This window comes from Leptopilina heterotoma, unplaced genomic scaffold, assembly GCF_015476425.1.
Source record: "Leptopilina heterotoma isolate Lh14 unplaced genomic scaffold, ASM1547642v1 Lhet_305, whole genome shotgun sequence".
In the NCBI taxonomy this organism is placed as follows: Eukaryota; Metazoa; Arthropoda; class Insecta; order Hymenoptera; family Figitidae; genus Leptopilina; species Leptopilina heterotoma.
In genome coordinates, this window is record NW_025111009.1 from 108,375 (window position 1) to 125,352 (window position 16,978).

Below are 16,978 nucleotides of genomic sequence, written 5' to 3' on the forward strand. Positions count from 1 at the left end.
GACTTGAACAAAAGTTAAAAACTTAAATTTTACGTTTAAAAAGATTTTTTATTAATTTTGCAGTAACTCAATATTATTGTTATAAAAATTAAAAATAGATTAAAAATTATTACATTTTAAATTTATAATAAATAAATTTCGTTCATTTGAACCATCAGAACTAACAGCATGTGACTGTTAGAACTTCAATGTTAATTTCTCGATCACTTTTCTCTTAAAATATTAAATAAATTAAGCTAGTTTTTTGTGAATAACTTTAAAATATAATGAGGAAAGGCACTCTGGTACATAATTTTTAATAATTAAAAAATTAATTATTATAAATCACTTTGAAATTATCAGTTGTTTGAAATTATCAAAGTGTTTTATAATAATAAATTTACGAATTATTATCAAAACTTTAGCACCTTATGTTTTACAGTTATTCACAAAAAACTAGCTTAATTTATTTAATATTTTAAGAAAAAAGTGGTCGAGAAATTAACATTGAAGTTCTCAGTCAGAAAAAATTTTATTAAAAAATATAATTTGTAAATTAAATTGAAATCTGATGGTCTATATTCATCGATAAAAAATTTTTCTGTGAAGAAAGTTTGAATCAAACATTTTTTTCTTGTTGGCAAAGACCCTCCGATTTTCCTTTCAATTGATATGAAGAAAACCCCCCCCAAAAAACAGAATTTTTATCATTAATCGAGTGCATAAAATATTTAATCAATTTTGTCAATTTTTTGAGTCGAAAAATTAGACTTTTCTCGAAATTTTTTTTTGTATTTTTACGAAAGAGAAAAAAAGTTTCCTAATATAGAAAATAATTGAAAAAAGAGTAAAGGGATGTAAAGAGAAAATTTTAATGCATTTTTGCGTAAAAGAAGAAAAAAAAATTCCTACAAAAAAAAATGAAAGAACAAAGGTGGAAAAAAAGAAAAAAAAGACTATAGGGGAGAAAAAGGAGAAAATTATTGACTGCGCGTTAAGTAAATAATATTTACCGTGCGAACAGTGAGGCGAAAGAATAAAATGCAATGCACTCTAACGCAAGAAAATCTGAGGATGAGGCGTCATCACGCGTTATCCGCACCTCCTTTCCGGCGAGGACACCCTGTCCAGGTAGCTTGACTGTTGGCGGCTCGCGAACAATGCCCTGCCGTGCATGAGTCCTTTGTGATTCATTGACAGGAAGCATCCCAAGGAATATGAGTTCCTGGAGAAGCGCGACGACCATCCATGCCGTGTACTTCATTCTGCAAGACTGACTGATTGGCCTCGGAAGTAATACCGCGGTTCTCCGAACCCGACTGCTACACGACGATGGTTCGCGTGACTAGACTCAAACCCCCCCTTCACCACTGGAACACAATACCTTTCCTGCATGTACACACATATATACATACATATATCGATAGGTACCCGGAGGTGAAGAAGGTTGAAAAGGTTTCAACTCTTTTGGTTTAGGTTCGCTTTCTCTCTTTCCAACACGAGACCTGCGCGCTCTCTTCTCTCTAATAGAAGAAAAACTCTTTTGCCACTCTTTCCTTCTATAGATCTTGAACTCACCTTATGTCCTCAGTTGTGCATAAATTTCCGAAGGAATAATAGTCGACATTGACTTATTTCAAGGTGGAAGGAAATTTCGGTCTATCTTCTGTAATTTGGTATATGAGGTTCAAGTTTACAGAGGAAAAAAATTGTTGTGCTGTACAAATATAGGCATAATAACTATTTTGTTACACCATGTGCTCTTATTTTAGTAACAAAATGGTTTGAAATAAACTGTATCGGTATTAGTTTTTAGTAACAGAGCAGTTGGAAAAATTCACTGCTCTTATTTTGGTAAATCATTTAAAATAAGATGTATTCATCTTATTTTTATAGCAGCAAAACAATGAGGAAAATACAATGCTCTTAATTTGGGGAATAAAGGTAAAATGGTAAAAGATTAAAAATATGCTGTATCGGTCTAAATTTTAGAACCAAAACTGTGACTGAAAGCCAATGCTCCTACTTTGGTACCAAAACAGATTAAAATAAGATGTATCGGTATTACTTTTAGTAACAAAGCAGTGCAAAAAATGTATTCAGGCTTCGCACTCGTTCTACTGAAACCTACTATTTACTATTTTTTTTACGTTAGGATACTATATTTGGATACTATTTTAAATTTCAGCCACTAAAAGCTACTATTTCTGATATTTTTTTGAGAATTTCCACTACTTTAAATTCACTAATACTAGAAATCAATAAACTATTCTCAAAAATTATAATCAAATTCTTTAAAACGATTGAATTATTTTCAAAAAATATTCAAAATTCAATTATTTTTCATAAAATTTCGCAAAAGAATTTAATTTTTTAAACAAAAATTGATAAAATTCATTCAAAATTCAATTCCATTCATAAATAATACAATTTCCACAGGACTTCAATTAATTTAGAATAGCATTTTCAAGAAAATTTCGAAAAAGTCAATTATTTAACCAAATTTTTATACAATTCTTCACAATAATTCAATTACTTTCACTAATAATAACAGTTTTCATGGAAAAAAATTTTGATAAAATTCTAAATAAGAATTCAATTATTTTCATAAATAATAAAACTCATCGAAGAATTTCAATTATTTTTAATACTATTTTAAATTAATTAATCGAAGAATGCAATTACTCTTATACAAATAAAGTTTTCTCGAAGAATTCAATTATTTAAAATAAAATCTTCATAAGATTTATTATATTTCGAAAAAATTCATTATTGAAAACAATGTTTATAAAATTCTTATGAAAAAATCAATTATTTTCAAAAATAACAAAATTTTTCACAGAAATTCAATTTTTTTAAACATTTTAATAAAATTTTTCGCAATAATTCAATTATTTTCATAAATAATAAAATTCTTCTCAGGAATTCAATTATTTTTGAAAATTTTAATAAAATTCTTTGCAACTATTCAATTATTTTCATAAATAATAAAATTCATCGTAGGCTTTCAATTATTTTTAATACTATTTTACTGGAATTGCTCGAGAAATTTAATTATTTTTAAAAATTTAATTTCAATTTCTCGAAAAAATCAATTATTTAAAAAATATTTTTTTAAAATTCTTTGGAAGAATTCAATTATTTACAAAAATATTAGAATTTTTCAGAAGAATTCAATTATTTTTAAGTGTAATATATTTCTTCTTGGAAATTCAATTATTTTAAAATTTCTTATAAAATCGTTCGTAAGAATTCAATTATTTTCATAAATAATATAAAACCCTTTTGGAATTCAATTATCTTGAAAAAAAATTTTTTAAATTCTCTCACAGACGTTCAATTATTCTCAAAAATTTTAATAGAATTTCTTTGTAAAATTTAATTATTTTCAACAACTTTTCGCAGTTCAATGCTTTTCAATATCTACTATTTTCATAAAATTTCCAAACAGAATTCAATTATTTAAAAACATTTTTTTTAAATCTTCGTAAGAATTCTATTCTTTTCATGAATAATAAAACTATCTCATGAATTCAATTATTTAAATTAGAATTTGCATAAAATTAGTCGAAAGAAATAATTAAATTCCTCTCCGCAATTCAATTACTTTTAAAATTTTTAACCCCTTAACTGTTTGAGGAAAATACAACATGATTGTCCCAAAATGCCCAGCGGAATCTGATACTTTTTCAAATAGTATAGTATATTTAAATTATAACTAATTATTCAATTATTTTCTAAAATATCATTAATGACCCTTATAATTTCTTATAATATTGATATAAAGAAAAATATCTATCAATTTATATACAAATTATATTTATTTAGAGTGATAGTGAACACGACCCACGGGTGGGTCGGAAACAGTTATGGCCATACTTTTTCACGACCCACCCGTGGGTCGGAAACAGGCAACGGGTTAATAAAATTCTTGACAAAATTTTAATTATCTTTAAAAATTTTCTTCAATTCAATGATTTTTAATATCTACTATTTTAATAAAATTTTCCAAAAGAATTCAATTATTTAAAAAATAATTTAATAAAATTCTGCGCAAAACCGTTAATTATTTTCATAAAATAATAAAAATTTCACAGGAATTTAGTTATTTACAAATTTTTTCTAAATTTCTTCGCAGTCATTCAATTATTTTCATAAATAATAAAATTTTTACAGGGATTCAATTATGGTCGTAAATAATCAATTATTCTCTATAGGAATTTAATCATTTTCATTTTTCAAAAAATTTTAATAAAATTCTTGGTAAAATTTCAATTATTTTTAAAGATTTTCCTCAATTCAATGATTTTCAATGACCTATTATTTTAATAAAATATTCCAAAAGAATTTAATTATTAAGAAAAAAATTTTTAATAAAATTCTATGTAAACATTCAATTATGTTAAAAAATTTCTTAAAATTCTAGTAAAAATTTCAATTATTTTCAAAAATAATATTATATTTAAAAATTATTAATAATTCTCCTCAAAATTTCAATTATGTTTAAAAATAATAAAATTGTTTTTCGAAATTCAATAATTATTTTCAAAAATTTTAATAAAATTCTTGGCAAAATTTCAATTATTTTCAAAAATTTCCCTTAATTCAATTAATTTTCTTTCAATAATTCAATTATTTTCATAAATAAGTAATAACATTTTTTACAAGGATTCAATTATGTTAAAAAATAATAAAATTCTTCTTAGGGATTCAATTATTTTCACAAATAATAAAATTCATCGCAGAATTTCTATTATTTTTAATACAATTTTAATCAAATTTCTCGAAAAATGTAATTATCTTAAAAATTTTATTAAAATTCGTCGAAACTTTGAAAGAATTCAATTATTTAAAAATTTGTTGTTAAAATTCTTTATGTGAGTTGAATTTTAAGAAACATTCAATTATTCAATAAATTATTGAATTTTTTTTTTGTTTCCCTTATAAAATTTGACATCACGATTTTTAATACAAAACCTTAAATTTTTTCTATTTCTGATAAAAATTGATCTTCACAGAATATAGAATTGAATTTTTCAAATAATTTAATTTTTCAAAAACGAAAAAATAAAATTAAAATATTTATGAATAATTTCATAAAATTAAATAAATAATTTCACTGGAAAATTACAAAAGTTTTTGAATTTTAGAAGAGTTGCGTTTACTAATTTTCATAAATAATTGAATTTCATTAAAAATAGCTGAATTTTTCTTTTTTTTATAAATGAAAATCTTTTGATTCTTCTAAAACTTTCTTTCAATTTCCTGAGTGTGCGTTATTAGTGTTAGAGATAATAATTCCCCCGTAAACTGAATCGAACACTTTTGTGTCGCTAATTTTATACGAGAAACTCCTTTTGACATAATAAAGTGTACTTCTTAATGTCCCAAAGTCTCCAAAATGTGAAGGAAATTTCACTCATTGTTATCTACAATAATAATCAAGACAAGAGCACGTTTCACTCTTAAGTCTTCTGCTTCAGAATTTATCGATTTTCCACAAATTTCAACAACAAAAAGCGGAAATGTAACAGGGTTGAAAATAACATTCGTGGAAGAGCCGGTTAAACATATTTATCCTCCGCAAAATGTTTGACGACTATACTTTGTCACTGGACTATAAAAATTATATTATTTTCTACAATTGTTTGTTGATTCAAAATTTCTGCAAATTAAATTTAATATTTTTTACTTTAAAAAAAATGAAATTTAGCTTAAAAAAAGGGTTTTTAGGTAGAACAAGAAATTTAATTAAAAATGGATTTAATTTTAAAATTTTCTAATTTTGGAATCGTTCAATTTATAGAGTATTTTTGTAAACAGCTCAGTAAACGTTAAATTGAAATTAAATTAGAACAGCAAAGATTCATTGAATTTTAATTCTTAAGCTTGAACGAAGGCACTAATACTTTTTTTGAAAATAAAAGTGACTATAATTATAATTCCAATTGATGACTATATTATATCTTCATGAATATTTATATTTACTTGTATATAAAGATTTTTTTCTATTTTGTAATTAAATTCGAATTTATACATTAAATTAATTTTCATCTCTTTTTTTATATGCGACAATATAATTAATGACACGAAATATCACCTGACAATGAAAAATTCAATCGTGACTAACTTAATTTCGGCTAAATTCACACTTACACCCAAGGCCAAGGTACTTAAAACTATTATAGATTTATTATTACGATTAGATTCAATCTCAAAAAGTGTAATGAAAAATTATCAAAGTTAATTCAGTTTGATATTTTTTTTATTATAACAATTACATAATCTTCAAGTTCTTTTATTATATGTACATTTAAACGTAATTAATTTATTTAAAGTCCTTATATTTTTTGTGTGTAATTTTTAAATTTACGTCATAATGTGACTAAAAATAAAATTAAAACAAAAAGGTTAAAAATTGTCCTTTCTATCAATATTTTAGATTATTTCTATTATTTTTGGATTTTTAGATATAATATCCAAAATACGGATTTAAATGAATGACGGAATTTTTATTACTAATTAATTTAAACAAAACTCATTTAATTAGTTACTTAAAATTTATTTATAAGTACAAATTTTTTGCTGAAAAGGATTTTTTTCTTATTTTCAAATGAACACGTGAATTTTATGAAAATGATGTATTTGAATACTGAAGAAAAGGCAAATGAAGATAAATATATATATGAATATGAAAATAGCGGTTTAATTCCTTAGGACTTTATTTAAAGCATTGAGTAGAGGATTCTTGCCTCCATTACAGTTTCCATTGAAATCATCTGTGTCCATGCTCCAGATCATTGCACCACCGAGATTATTATTCTTCACGTATTGTGCTTTCTCCTTAATGGAACTAAAAATAATTTTTAATTCGTTAACAATTTTTTATGCGATGATATTTTTTAATTGTCACAAATTTTCCGCTTTTCAATTATAATATATAGGAAGAAAAAAATTTTGAGTAACTTTTAATGCTCACAATGTATAATCTAAACTAATCTGCAATTTTTGACCATTTTTATACGAAAATATTTTATTGTTTTTTTTTCTAATATTTCTTGAATTTTACTAATGTTTTTTCTAAAATTTACTTAAAAGATTTTAAAATTTATTTATTTAAGTAAAATTTATTTTAAAAAAACAGGGAAGTTTAAAAAATTAAAAGTTATCGACAAAAAATAATCAGAAATGTTTTTAATTTCTTTAGGTTTTTACAAGCTTTGCACTCAATAATTAATTTTTAAAAAGTGTCAAATAGTAGTTTTAAGAGTGAAAAAAGTAGTAAAAAAAAGTAGCTATCGAAAAATTAAATTTGACGACTGAAAAATACATTTTAATCAATTTACAAAAATTGGTAAAATAATTTGATTCTGTATTTCCCCTGATTTTCATAAAAAATATTCACTTTTTTTCTTAACCTTGTCATAACTTGAATTTAAAATTTTTATGAAATTCAATTATTTTCCAAACTTTTAGTTAGAATTCTTCAAAAATTCGATTATATTTCCAAATAACTTTTAAAAGTAAAAATAAATATTTTTCTAAATATAAAATTTATTTTAATTACATTTGAAAAAACTTCCAATTAATTAGAAATTTAAATAAATATTTTTAATTTTTACTTCAAATTAACTATATTCAAGAAATTGAAATTAAAATTTTTCTAGAAACTAATTTTTTTCATAATTTTCAAAATAAAATTATTCATACTTGAATAATTTTTGTTCAATAAATACATAAATACTTACTTATTTTTTCACAGGAATTAAAATTTTTGATAATTTTAATGTAAAGGGTTTTTAAATTTACCTATATTTATATAAAAATTCATAAGTACTATAACGCATTTAACATTAAATTATAATCTAAAATTTTAACTAAAATTCAATTTTCAATTAATTCTTGTTTTAGAAATTTTTACAAGAATTCAATTATTTAAATACAAAAATAATTAATTGATAGAATTGAATACTTATAAATAATGTTATCAAAATTATGTAAATAATTGATATTTTTCTAAAAATTTTAATAAAATTTTTGGAAATAATTACATTTTTCGAGTAGTTTATTTAAAATATTGTATTAAAAATAATTGAATTTCTGCAAAGAATTTTAATATTTATAAAAATAATTGAATTCTTGCAACGAATGTCAGTAAATTTTTATAAATAATTTAATTTCTGTGAAGAATTGTATTTTTTATGAAAATAATTGAATTCTTGCTACGAATGTCAGTAAATTTATTTAAATAATTGAATTGCTGTGAAAAAAATTTTTTATTTATGAAAACAATTGAATTCTTGCAAAGAAAATCAGTAAATTTTTTTAAATAATTGAATTTCTGTGAAGAATTTTATTATTTATGAAAATAATTGAATCCTTGCAACGAATTTTAGTAAATTTATTTAAATAATTGAATTCCTGTGAAAAATATTTTCTTTTTATGAAAATAATTGAATTCTTGCAACGCATTACAGTAAATTTATTTAAATAATTGAATTCCTGTGATAAATTTTTTTATTTTGTAAAAATAATTTGAATTCTTGCGAAGGATTTTATTAAAATTTTGGTAAATAATTGAATTTGTTTAAAGAATTTTATGAAAATTTAAAATAATAATTAAATTACTTGGAATAATTTAATTAAAACTGTATTAAAAATTTAATTAAATTCTTGCAATGAATTTAATTATTTATAAAAATAATTTAATGCTTATAAACAAATGTTATCAAAAGTTTTGAAAATAATAATAATTTCTTAGACATTATTTTATGTACCTAAATATTTTAAATAATTGATTTCTTTCAAAAATTTTATTTAAATTATATTTATATTATTATTATTATTATATTTGTATTTATTTAAATTATATTTCACATAATTGAATTCCTGTGAAAATTTTATTATTCAAGATATTAAATTTTGCGAACTATTTTACTAATTTTTTTTAATTAATTGAATTCTTTTGAGAAATTTTATTAAAATTGTAGATTTTTAAAATACTTGAATTTGAGCGAAGGATTTAATTATTTGTGAAAATAATAATTGAATTTCAGCGAAGGATTTAATTATTTGTGAAAATAATTGAATTCTTTTAAAAAAATTTTCGAATTGTTTCTAAGAAGAATATTTATTAATAATTAATTAATAATTATTTTACTTCAACTATTAGCGAATTTAAATTTTAAAGCAGTTTAAATTTTGAAAAAAGAAAAATAGAAAAAAGTTGGTTTTAGTGTCATAAATTTAAAAAAAGTATCCAAATAGTACCTATAATGCTAAAAAAGGAGTAAATAATAGATTTTAGTAGATGAGTGCCAAGCCTGGTTTTACTATGTAAATGGTAAAAAATTATTTTGTATTATTTTAGTAAAAAAATTTAGTGAGACAATATTTGGAATTATTATTTTCTTAGAGAAAAAGAATAGATCTTACTTGACATCGTCATATCCGACAATTTGATTTCCCTGAAAAGCATAGACCACGTGCTGCTCTGCATCGTATTCGACTTTCCATCCTTTCTTGTCAGTATTTTCACAGACCTCATAGTAGCCTAAAGTTCCAGCTGCACCAGTCAAACGTCCCTCTTTTCCAGGACCAGTTGCTGGTGATCCTCTTTTATGTAGATTTGGATTGGCCAGGGTAAATGATCTTCCATAAAATGCAGTTCCAAGATTAATTTTCTCTCGTGGTGCACCTTGCGATATCCAATATTTCACAGAGGCATCCTTAAAAGAAAAAAAAAAATTAAAAAATCGATTCCGACAGGTTTCACTGCACGGAGAAAAATATAAAGTAACTTTTACTACTTTTATAGTAAAAAATTTCCAGTAAAGCATTTCTGGTAATTTTTACTACTTTTGGAGTAAATTTTGCTACGTTTAAAGTAAATATTTGTAAAAATTAGTAAAATTTACTTCAAAAGTAGCAAAATTTACTCCAAAAGTAGTAAAAATTACCAGAAATGCTTTACTGGAAATTTTTTACTATAAAAGTAGTAAAAGTTACTTTATATTTTTCTCCGTGTGTAAATGAGTATTATAAATAAACCCTAATGACAGTTTCCATTAAACTCCAATTTTCAAAAAAAAAAAAAAAAAAATTTACATTTCTATAACAGTTTCGATAAGATTTTTGAAGATTCGATTATATTATAGTGACCCATTTTCCTACGAATTGGAAGTTATATTGTATGTGTATTTTTTCAAATATACAATACTACTTGGAATATTTTCCACTGTATAGGAAAGTCCCATCCAGATTATAATTTTTAACAATGAAAATATACTCACACAATTCAATTGTTTTTCATCGGGAGTTTCTTGTGGCGATGCAAAAAGTGGTGCATTGTGTCCAACTCGTTTGTCATTGTTAGTTCCATGATAATCGTATGTCATTAAATTAATGAAATCAAGATGTTTGGAAATTTCACGAATATTATAAGACAATCCAGCTGTATATGGAGTAGGATTCACGGCTGCTGATAAAATTAGGCCCTCGCGACTAAATCTCTCCTTAAGTTCTTTCACCAAGAGGGAAAAATTATCCTTATCAGTTGGTCTTGATCCTGGTCGTTGGCCTGGATATTCCCAATCTAAGTCAAGACCATTGAATCCGTAAGTTTTTAAAAATTTCACAGCTTCGTTGATGAATTTTGCTCTTAATCCTGGATTACTTACTACACTGAAAAGAAATTTTTAGACATAATTTAATAATAATATTATTTATAATATTTATTTATTAGGTAATAATATTTTAATATTAATAATAGTAATTAATAATATTAATCAAATTCCTTGAAAAATGTAACTATTCTATAAAAAATTTTATTAAAATTCGTCAAAAGAATTCAATTATTTAAAAATTTGTTAATAAAATTCTTTATAGGAACTAAAATTTAAAAAAACATTTAATTATTCAATAAATAATTTACTTTTGTATTTAAATTATTATAAAACTGACCGAGCGATATAATCATTATTTCACTCACTTTTTTAAATAAAATTAGCGATTTTTAAAATAATAGTACGTAAAAATTTTGTATACAAATTTTTTTTTTATAAAAATAAAATATGAATTGGAATATATAGTTTTAATATTATTTTAATTATAATAATCATATATTCTGACACAGGAAATTCAAGGAAAAATTAGGAATTTTTTACTGAAAAAAATTAAATTTTTAGAATTCATAAGAAAATTCTGAATTTTGGTCTCCTTTCCGTTTGCCTTAGAAACTATGAAATTACCACAAATTCTAACACAAAACCTTCAATTTTTTCAATTTCTAAAAAAAATTTCTTTTTAAATAACTTAAATCTTGAACAACTATCATAAAATAAATAAATTATTTAATGAATAATTTTACTTAAATATTTCAAAATTAATTCAATTTTAAAAGAGTTGCGTTTACAATTTTCATAAATAAATTAAGTTCAAACTGTTTCAATTTGAAATTTTATAAAATTTTAATGTTGAATGAATTTTATTAGAATTTTAATTTTAGTTAAAAACACTAAAAAAAATTGAATTTTGAAGAAATTACAAATAATTGCGGAAATTCAATTATTTTCCAAAGTAATAAAATTCTTATCACAAAATTCAATTTTGTTTAAAAATTACAAAAAAATCTCGACAAAATCCCAGTTATTATCTTTAAAAATAAAAAAATTCTTCTTTAAAATTCAATTATTTTCAAAACTTTTATAAAAAAAAAATTTTTTTAATAAAATTCTTGTGAAAATTTTAATTACTTTCCAAAAATTTTCCTCATTTCAATGATTTTCAATATCTACTATTTTAATCAAATTACCCAAAACAATTTTAATAAAATTGTACGCATTCATTCTTCTCAATAATTCAAATATTTTCAGAAATAATAAAATTTTACAGGAATTTAATCATTTTCATTTCTCGAAAAATTTTAATAAAATTCTTGGCAAAATTTCAATTATTAAAAAAAAAAAATTTTAATAAAATTCTATGTAAACATTTAATTATGTTTAAAAATTTTTAAAAATTCTTGTCTAAATTTCAATTATCTTTAAAAGTAAAAAAAATTCTTTGCAAAAATTCAATTATGTTTAAAAATTATTAATAATTTTCGTCAAAATTTCAATTATGTTCAAAATTATGTTCAAAAAAATTGTTTTTTAAAATTCAAAAATTTTAATAAAATTCTTGGCAAAATTTCAATTATTTTCAAAAATTTCACTTAATTCAATTAATTTCCTCGCAATAATTCAATTATTTTCATAAATAATAATATTTTTCACAAGGATTCAATTATATTAAAAAATAATAAAATTCTTCTTAGAGGTTAAATATTTAAAATGTACGTTGGTGAAGTTCACAACGTTTATAATTATAATAATCAACGATTTAGAAGAAAAAATGTTTTCTATTCAAAGTTTTTACATATTTTTGCAAAAAAAAACTCTCGTGAATTTTTTTATCATTAATTTGAAATAGATAAATTTTTGAACAAAATATTTTATTGTTTTTGTCAAGAAAAATATTTTATTTCTTGCAATAGTTGATAATAAATGTTGTAAACTTCACCGTCGTTAAAATATTTGAAAAAGAAATTATTATTTTCGAATAATTTTACAACTAAAGATATTCGTAAATAAATTTAACAGAAAATTTTTTCCTTTATTTTCTAAAAATTCAAAAAAAATTTCAGTTTCTTTTTCAATTAAATTTTCTATTTGACAAATATAATTTATAAACATTTGTTTTCTTTATTTTTTAAAAACGTTGAATTTTATTTTAAAAAATTGCAATTAAGAAATAGAATTGATGCAAATTATTTTCTTATGAAAATTGAGAATTTTATACAAAAATATTAAGAAACGGGTGTTTTTTTTCCAAAAGAAAAGAATGAATTTGTTATTGAGAAATAAAAATTATGCATAAAATGGATATATTTCATAATTCTTAATCAAAAATTTTTTAACAATTAACAATTTTCTAGTATTTTTTATTAAAAAAAGGAAAATAATTTGCATCTGCCAAGGATTTTGAAGCTTATGATAACTAAAGTTTCGGTATAATTTTAATATTATGTATGTTGAAAATTGAAAAAAAAATCTTTTTCTATTATTAAAAAAATACTCACTTGGAGAATTTTTCTGAGCCTTCGGCCCAACCTCCGATTGCAGCTAATGTTTTAGTTGACGGACTCTTATTGCGAAGAGCATTAAAATTTTTAAATCCATTTTGCCTCACATCGATCCATGCATCGAGAATTTTAATCGTACCATCATTATTAAGTCCAATGAATGAATAAATTAGATGTGAACAAAGTGATGGGTTTATTTTTGCAATATCATATTTTCCTTCATCTTTACGATACGTTGCCCAACTTGCATAATAACAAACAACTCTTTCTGTAAAATTAAAGCTTATTTATTAGGTATTAATTAACTTAATTATTTGACAAAACTCTAGTCTTATTGAATTTTATTATATCAAATTAAATTCAATTTAGTTGAATTATAAATTAGTATTTTTGCTGTATTTATAATTATATTATTAATTTAAAATAAATATTTTATTTTTTTATTTTTTTTATTTTTTTATACTTGCTCATTTAAATAATTTATTTATTTTGTTGTTATTGTTATTATAATTATTTTTCAAACTTAATTAATTAATTAACTTATTTTTTAAACATAATTATTTCTTAAACTTTTTGCATTGAAAAAAAAAATTATTTGATTCAAATAACGAATTACTTGTCTATCAAACAAATATTTACTTGAATAAAATAATTTTTATTTTAATTAATTAAATGATATTTGCTTCAAATATTGAAATAATTGGTTCAAATACAATTTATTTGACGCAAATCAAATTTATTTGATTTAAATATAAAAATTATTTGATTCAAGTAAACATTTATTTGAACATAAAGATTTATAGTAATAAATAAATAAAATATTTATTTGTTTATTTATTTATTTAAAACACAAGTAATTGGTTATTTGAATCAAAGAATTTTTTCCAGTGTATTATTATTCATCTTTTGTAATGAATTTATTTCTTAAGTAAAAAATAATACATAATAGCAATTAGAAAAATTAATTATCAAACTCATGCCGACAAAAATGAAACACACTCAATTTTCAGAAGTTAAATCAATTTAATTTTAATTTATCTAAAATTTAAATATTTTTTTGCGTTCTACAATAGAGAATTGAAAAATCGAAATGTAAAAACAGTTTCGAGTCATTTTCTTGACTTGGATGATTGATATTTCTTCATCTGATTATTATTATCATTGTCAAAATTATTGTTCTTTCTTTTATTTTAATTTTTTTTTTATTATAATTATTATTTTTTATTGTTTTTATTATGTTTATTATTTTTATTAATTTTTTTTTTTTGTATTCGGGAAGGAGAGGTTTTATTTTATTATTATTCTTTTATTATTAGATTATTACTAATATTACGAAAGGGCTTGTCCCGTAAGTAAATAAATAAATAGAAAATAAACAAATTATTATGATTATTATTAATATTATTACTAATTCTAAATTAATATTTTATCATTTCCTTACTTTGTCCACTAATTATGACAGCATAAGTTAAACAAGTTGCAATCACCAGTATTAATTGACGCATCTATTAAAAAAAAATTCCGACATTATTATTACTTGGTATCGTAAATAATTATCATATTTTAATTTATCGTATAAATATTCAAACTTAAAGTACAATCACCAATGACATGTTAATTTGTTATAATATACAAAATATTCTATAACAATTTTGCAGATAATAAATAATTTTTTCGTTAATTGCACAATTTATTGAATAGTTTGAAGTCTGTTGATGCACTACAAGTTTTCTCTGCAGATTTTTTTTTCTCTCCTCTATATATAAATGAAACGTAGAAAATGAAAAAGAGGAGAATTTTTCATAATGTAAATTTTGCTTATTAATAAGGAAAATTATTAAAATTGTTTTTTTTTAATTCTTTAAAATATAAAAGTAGGAAATGTTATTTAAACGATTTTTCGTAAATTTGAATCTTGATTAAATTTTATTATTATTTATTAAATATCATTGAAGAATACCTCGAGATAAAAATTGTTACAACTGCACTTCTATAATGCGGTTAACAATATAGTGAACTAATTAAAAGAATGAAGAGAAGTCTTTTATATATATAGTACTGTCAAGGTAGCAATCTATATAACGAAAAACAATATTTTGAGACGCATATAAGGAAACATTTGAAATTAACATTCGATTAAATACACGTTTTATCAATAATTACCGCAAAGAAATAAGGACACTTATACAAAAATTGCGTGTACATTTTCTTTTTAAATGCAAATAATATAAACTTTTAAGAGTCTATGACGTAAAATAGTGTTTATTGTATGTAAGAAAAAAAAAGAAAACAAAAAAATAGGTAAAAATTTTTATTAAAGTGTCGATGCTGAAAAAATAAATTGTTCATTTTACTTGTAAAGATAACAATATCAAAGTAATGTTTAACTTTATCTTAAATGTACGGACATTAATGGCTATCAGTGGATAATAATTTTGCCTACATTTTCCTCTGTTTGTACTATTTATGTAAATAATGCGAATTAATAATGAATATATAAAAAATAATTTATTTTTGTTTACGAGTTTACGAGTTATCGAAAAATTAGTGTGAAAAATAGTTTATTTTTTGTATATTTGACAAATTATGATATTCAATTTTTTTAAAATAATTTTAGAGATATCTTACTTGGAAGTGACAATGTCGTAAATTAAAAGAAACAATCATTGTTTTTTTTTAATAATTTTTTTCTTTGAATTTTTAAAAATGAATCATTTGATAATCCTCGCTTATTTATTATGAAAAGCAGGTCTTGTCAGATATTGAATTAATAATTATTGATTTATAATTGTAAAAATTTGTTTTACAATTATTTTAATTGTCAATTAATTATGATTTTTACGATGATATTAATTTTTTTAAATTTTTTTAGAATTAATACCATTTTTGAATTGTTTTTATTTTATTTTTATTTTTTATTTTAGTTTTCAATTGTTTGAACGCAATTATAATATTATTTACAACTATAAAAATTAATTTTGCAATTATAGTAATTGAAAATTAATTATTCTTTTAATGATGAAATTAAATTTTTGATTTTTGCAATTAAAAACAATTATTTCAATTGACTTTAAATTTTAACAATTATATTGTTTTTTACAATTATCCAAATTAATTTTGCAATTATTGTAATTAAAAATAAATTATTTTTTACTGACGAAATTAAATTTTCAATTATTTACAATTTAAAGAATTATTTTAATTGTTTTTAACAATAAAGTTTATCTTGTTTTACATTACAAAATAGTATATTTCGTAACGAGTGCGAGAAGTTGTCAATTTTTGAATGAGCTCTTTTTTTGGAACAAACTGTAGGCGAAGCGAAGCTTCGCCTACAGTTTGTTCCAAAAAAAGTGCTCGTTCAAAAATTGGCAACTGCTAGCACTAGTTACGAACGATATTTTTTATAACAAGGTGCAAAAAAGTGCCCTTTTTTGCACCGCGTTATGAAAAATTATTTTCTTATTTTAATTGTCAGTTCGTTATTTTTCAGTAAACAAATTAAGTTTTCAATGTTTTTAAAATTTAAACAATTATTTCAATTGTTTTTAACAATTACGTTAGTTTTAACACTTTTAATATTTTATTTTTCACAATTACATTACTTATAACAATTACATTATTTTTTACAATTATAAAAATTTATTTTACAATTATATTCGAATGTTTAATTAATCATCTTTTAGTGCTGAAATTGAATTTTCGATTTTTTACAATAAAAAATAATTATTTCAGTTGTTTTTAACAATTATATTATATTTTGCAGTAAATATAAACTTACGTAATAACAATTATTTATTCATTAATAATTATTTTAACTGTTAATTAATTATATCTCAGTGATTGATATTAAATTTTTAATTTTGTATAATTTAA

General features: G+C 21.5%; 2 protein-coding genes across 4 annotated transcripts in view; both read right to left on the reverse strand.

The window, feature by feature from the left end:
- Nucleotides 1-1,470, reverse strand: part of LOC122504583 (carboxylesterase 5A) — a 30,285-nt gene extending 28,815 nt beyond the window's left edge. Inside the window, exon 1 of one of the 2 annotated variants that reach the window (XM_043615757.1) lies at nucleotides 1,082-1,470. In XM_043615757.1, the coding sequence (XP_043471692.1) occupies nucleotides 1,082-1,243 (162 nt within the window). In that variant the 5' untranslated portion in view covers nucleotides 1,244-1,470. Of the gene's footprint in view, nucleotides 1-992 lie in introns of both variants that reach the window. The other variant, XM_043615758.1, reaches the window with a different exon arrangement.
- Nucleotides 1,471-6,520: 5,050 nt separating this feature from the next.
- Nucleotides 6,521-15,304, reverse strand: LOC122504598 (acidic mammalian chitinase-like). 2 transcript variants are annotated; one of them, XM_043615779.1, is made up of 7 exons: nucleotides 15,063-15,304; nucleotides 14,707-14,858; nucleotides 14,544-14,607; nucleotides 13,100-13,370; nucleotides 10,272-10,662; nucleotides 9,415-9,707; nucleotides 6,521-6,832 (listed from the first exon to the last, which is right to left on the reverse strand). In XM_043615779.1, the coding sequence occupies exons 2-7, from the start codon at nucleotides 14,713-14,715 to the stop codon at nucleotides 6,685-6,687; spliced, it is 1,176 nt and encodes a 391-aa protein (XP_043471714.1). In that variant the 5' UTR covers nucleotides 14,716-14,858; nucleotides 15,063-15,304; the 3' UTR covers nucleotides 6,521-6,684. The 2 variants fall into 2 exon arrangements, with proteins under 2 accessions (XP_043471714.1, XP_043471715.1); XM_043615780.1 differs by lacking the exon at nucleotides 14,707-14,858 and having other exon boundaries at nucleotides 15,063-15,291.
- Between the last annotated feature and the right edge of the window lie 1,674 nt (nucleotides 15,305-16,978).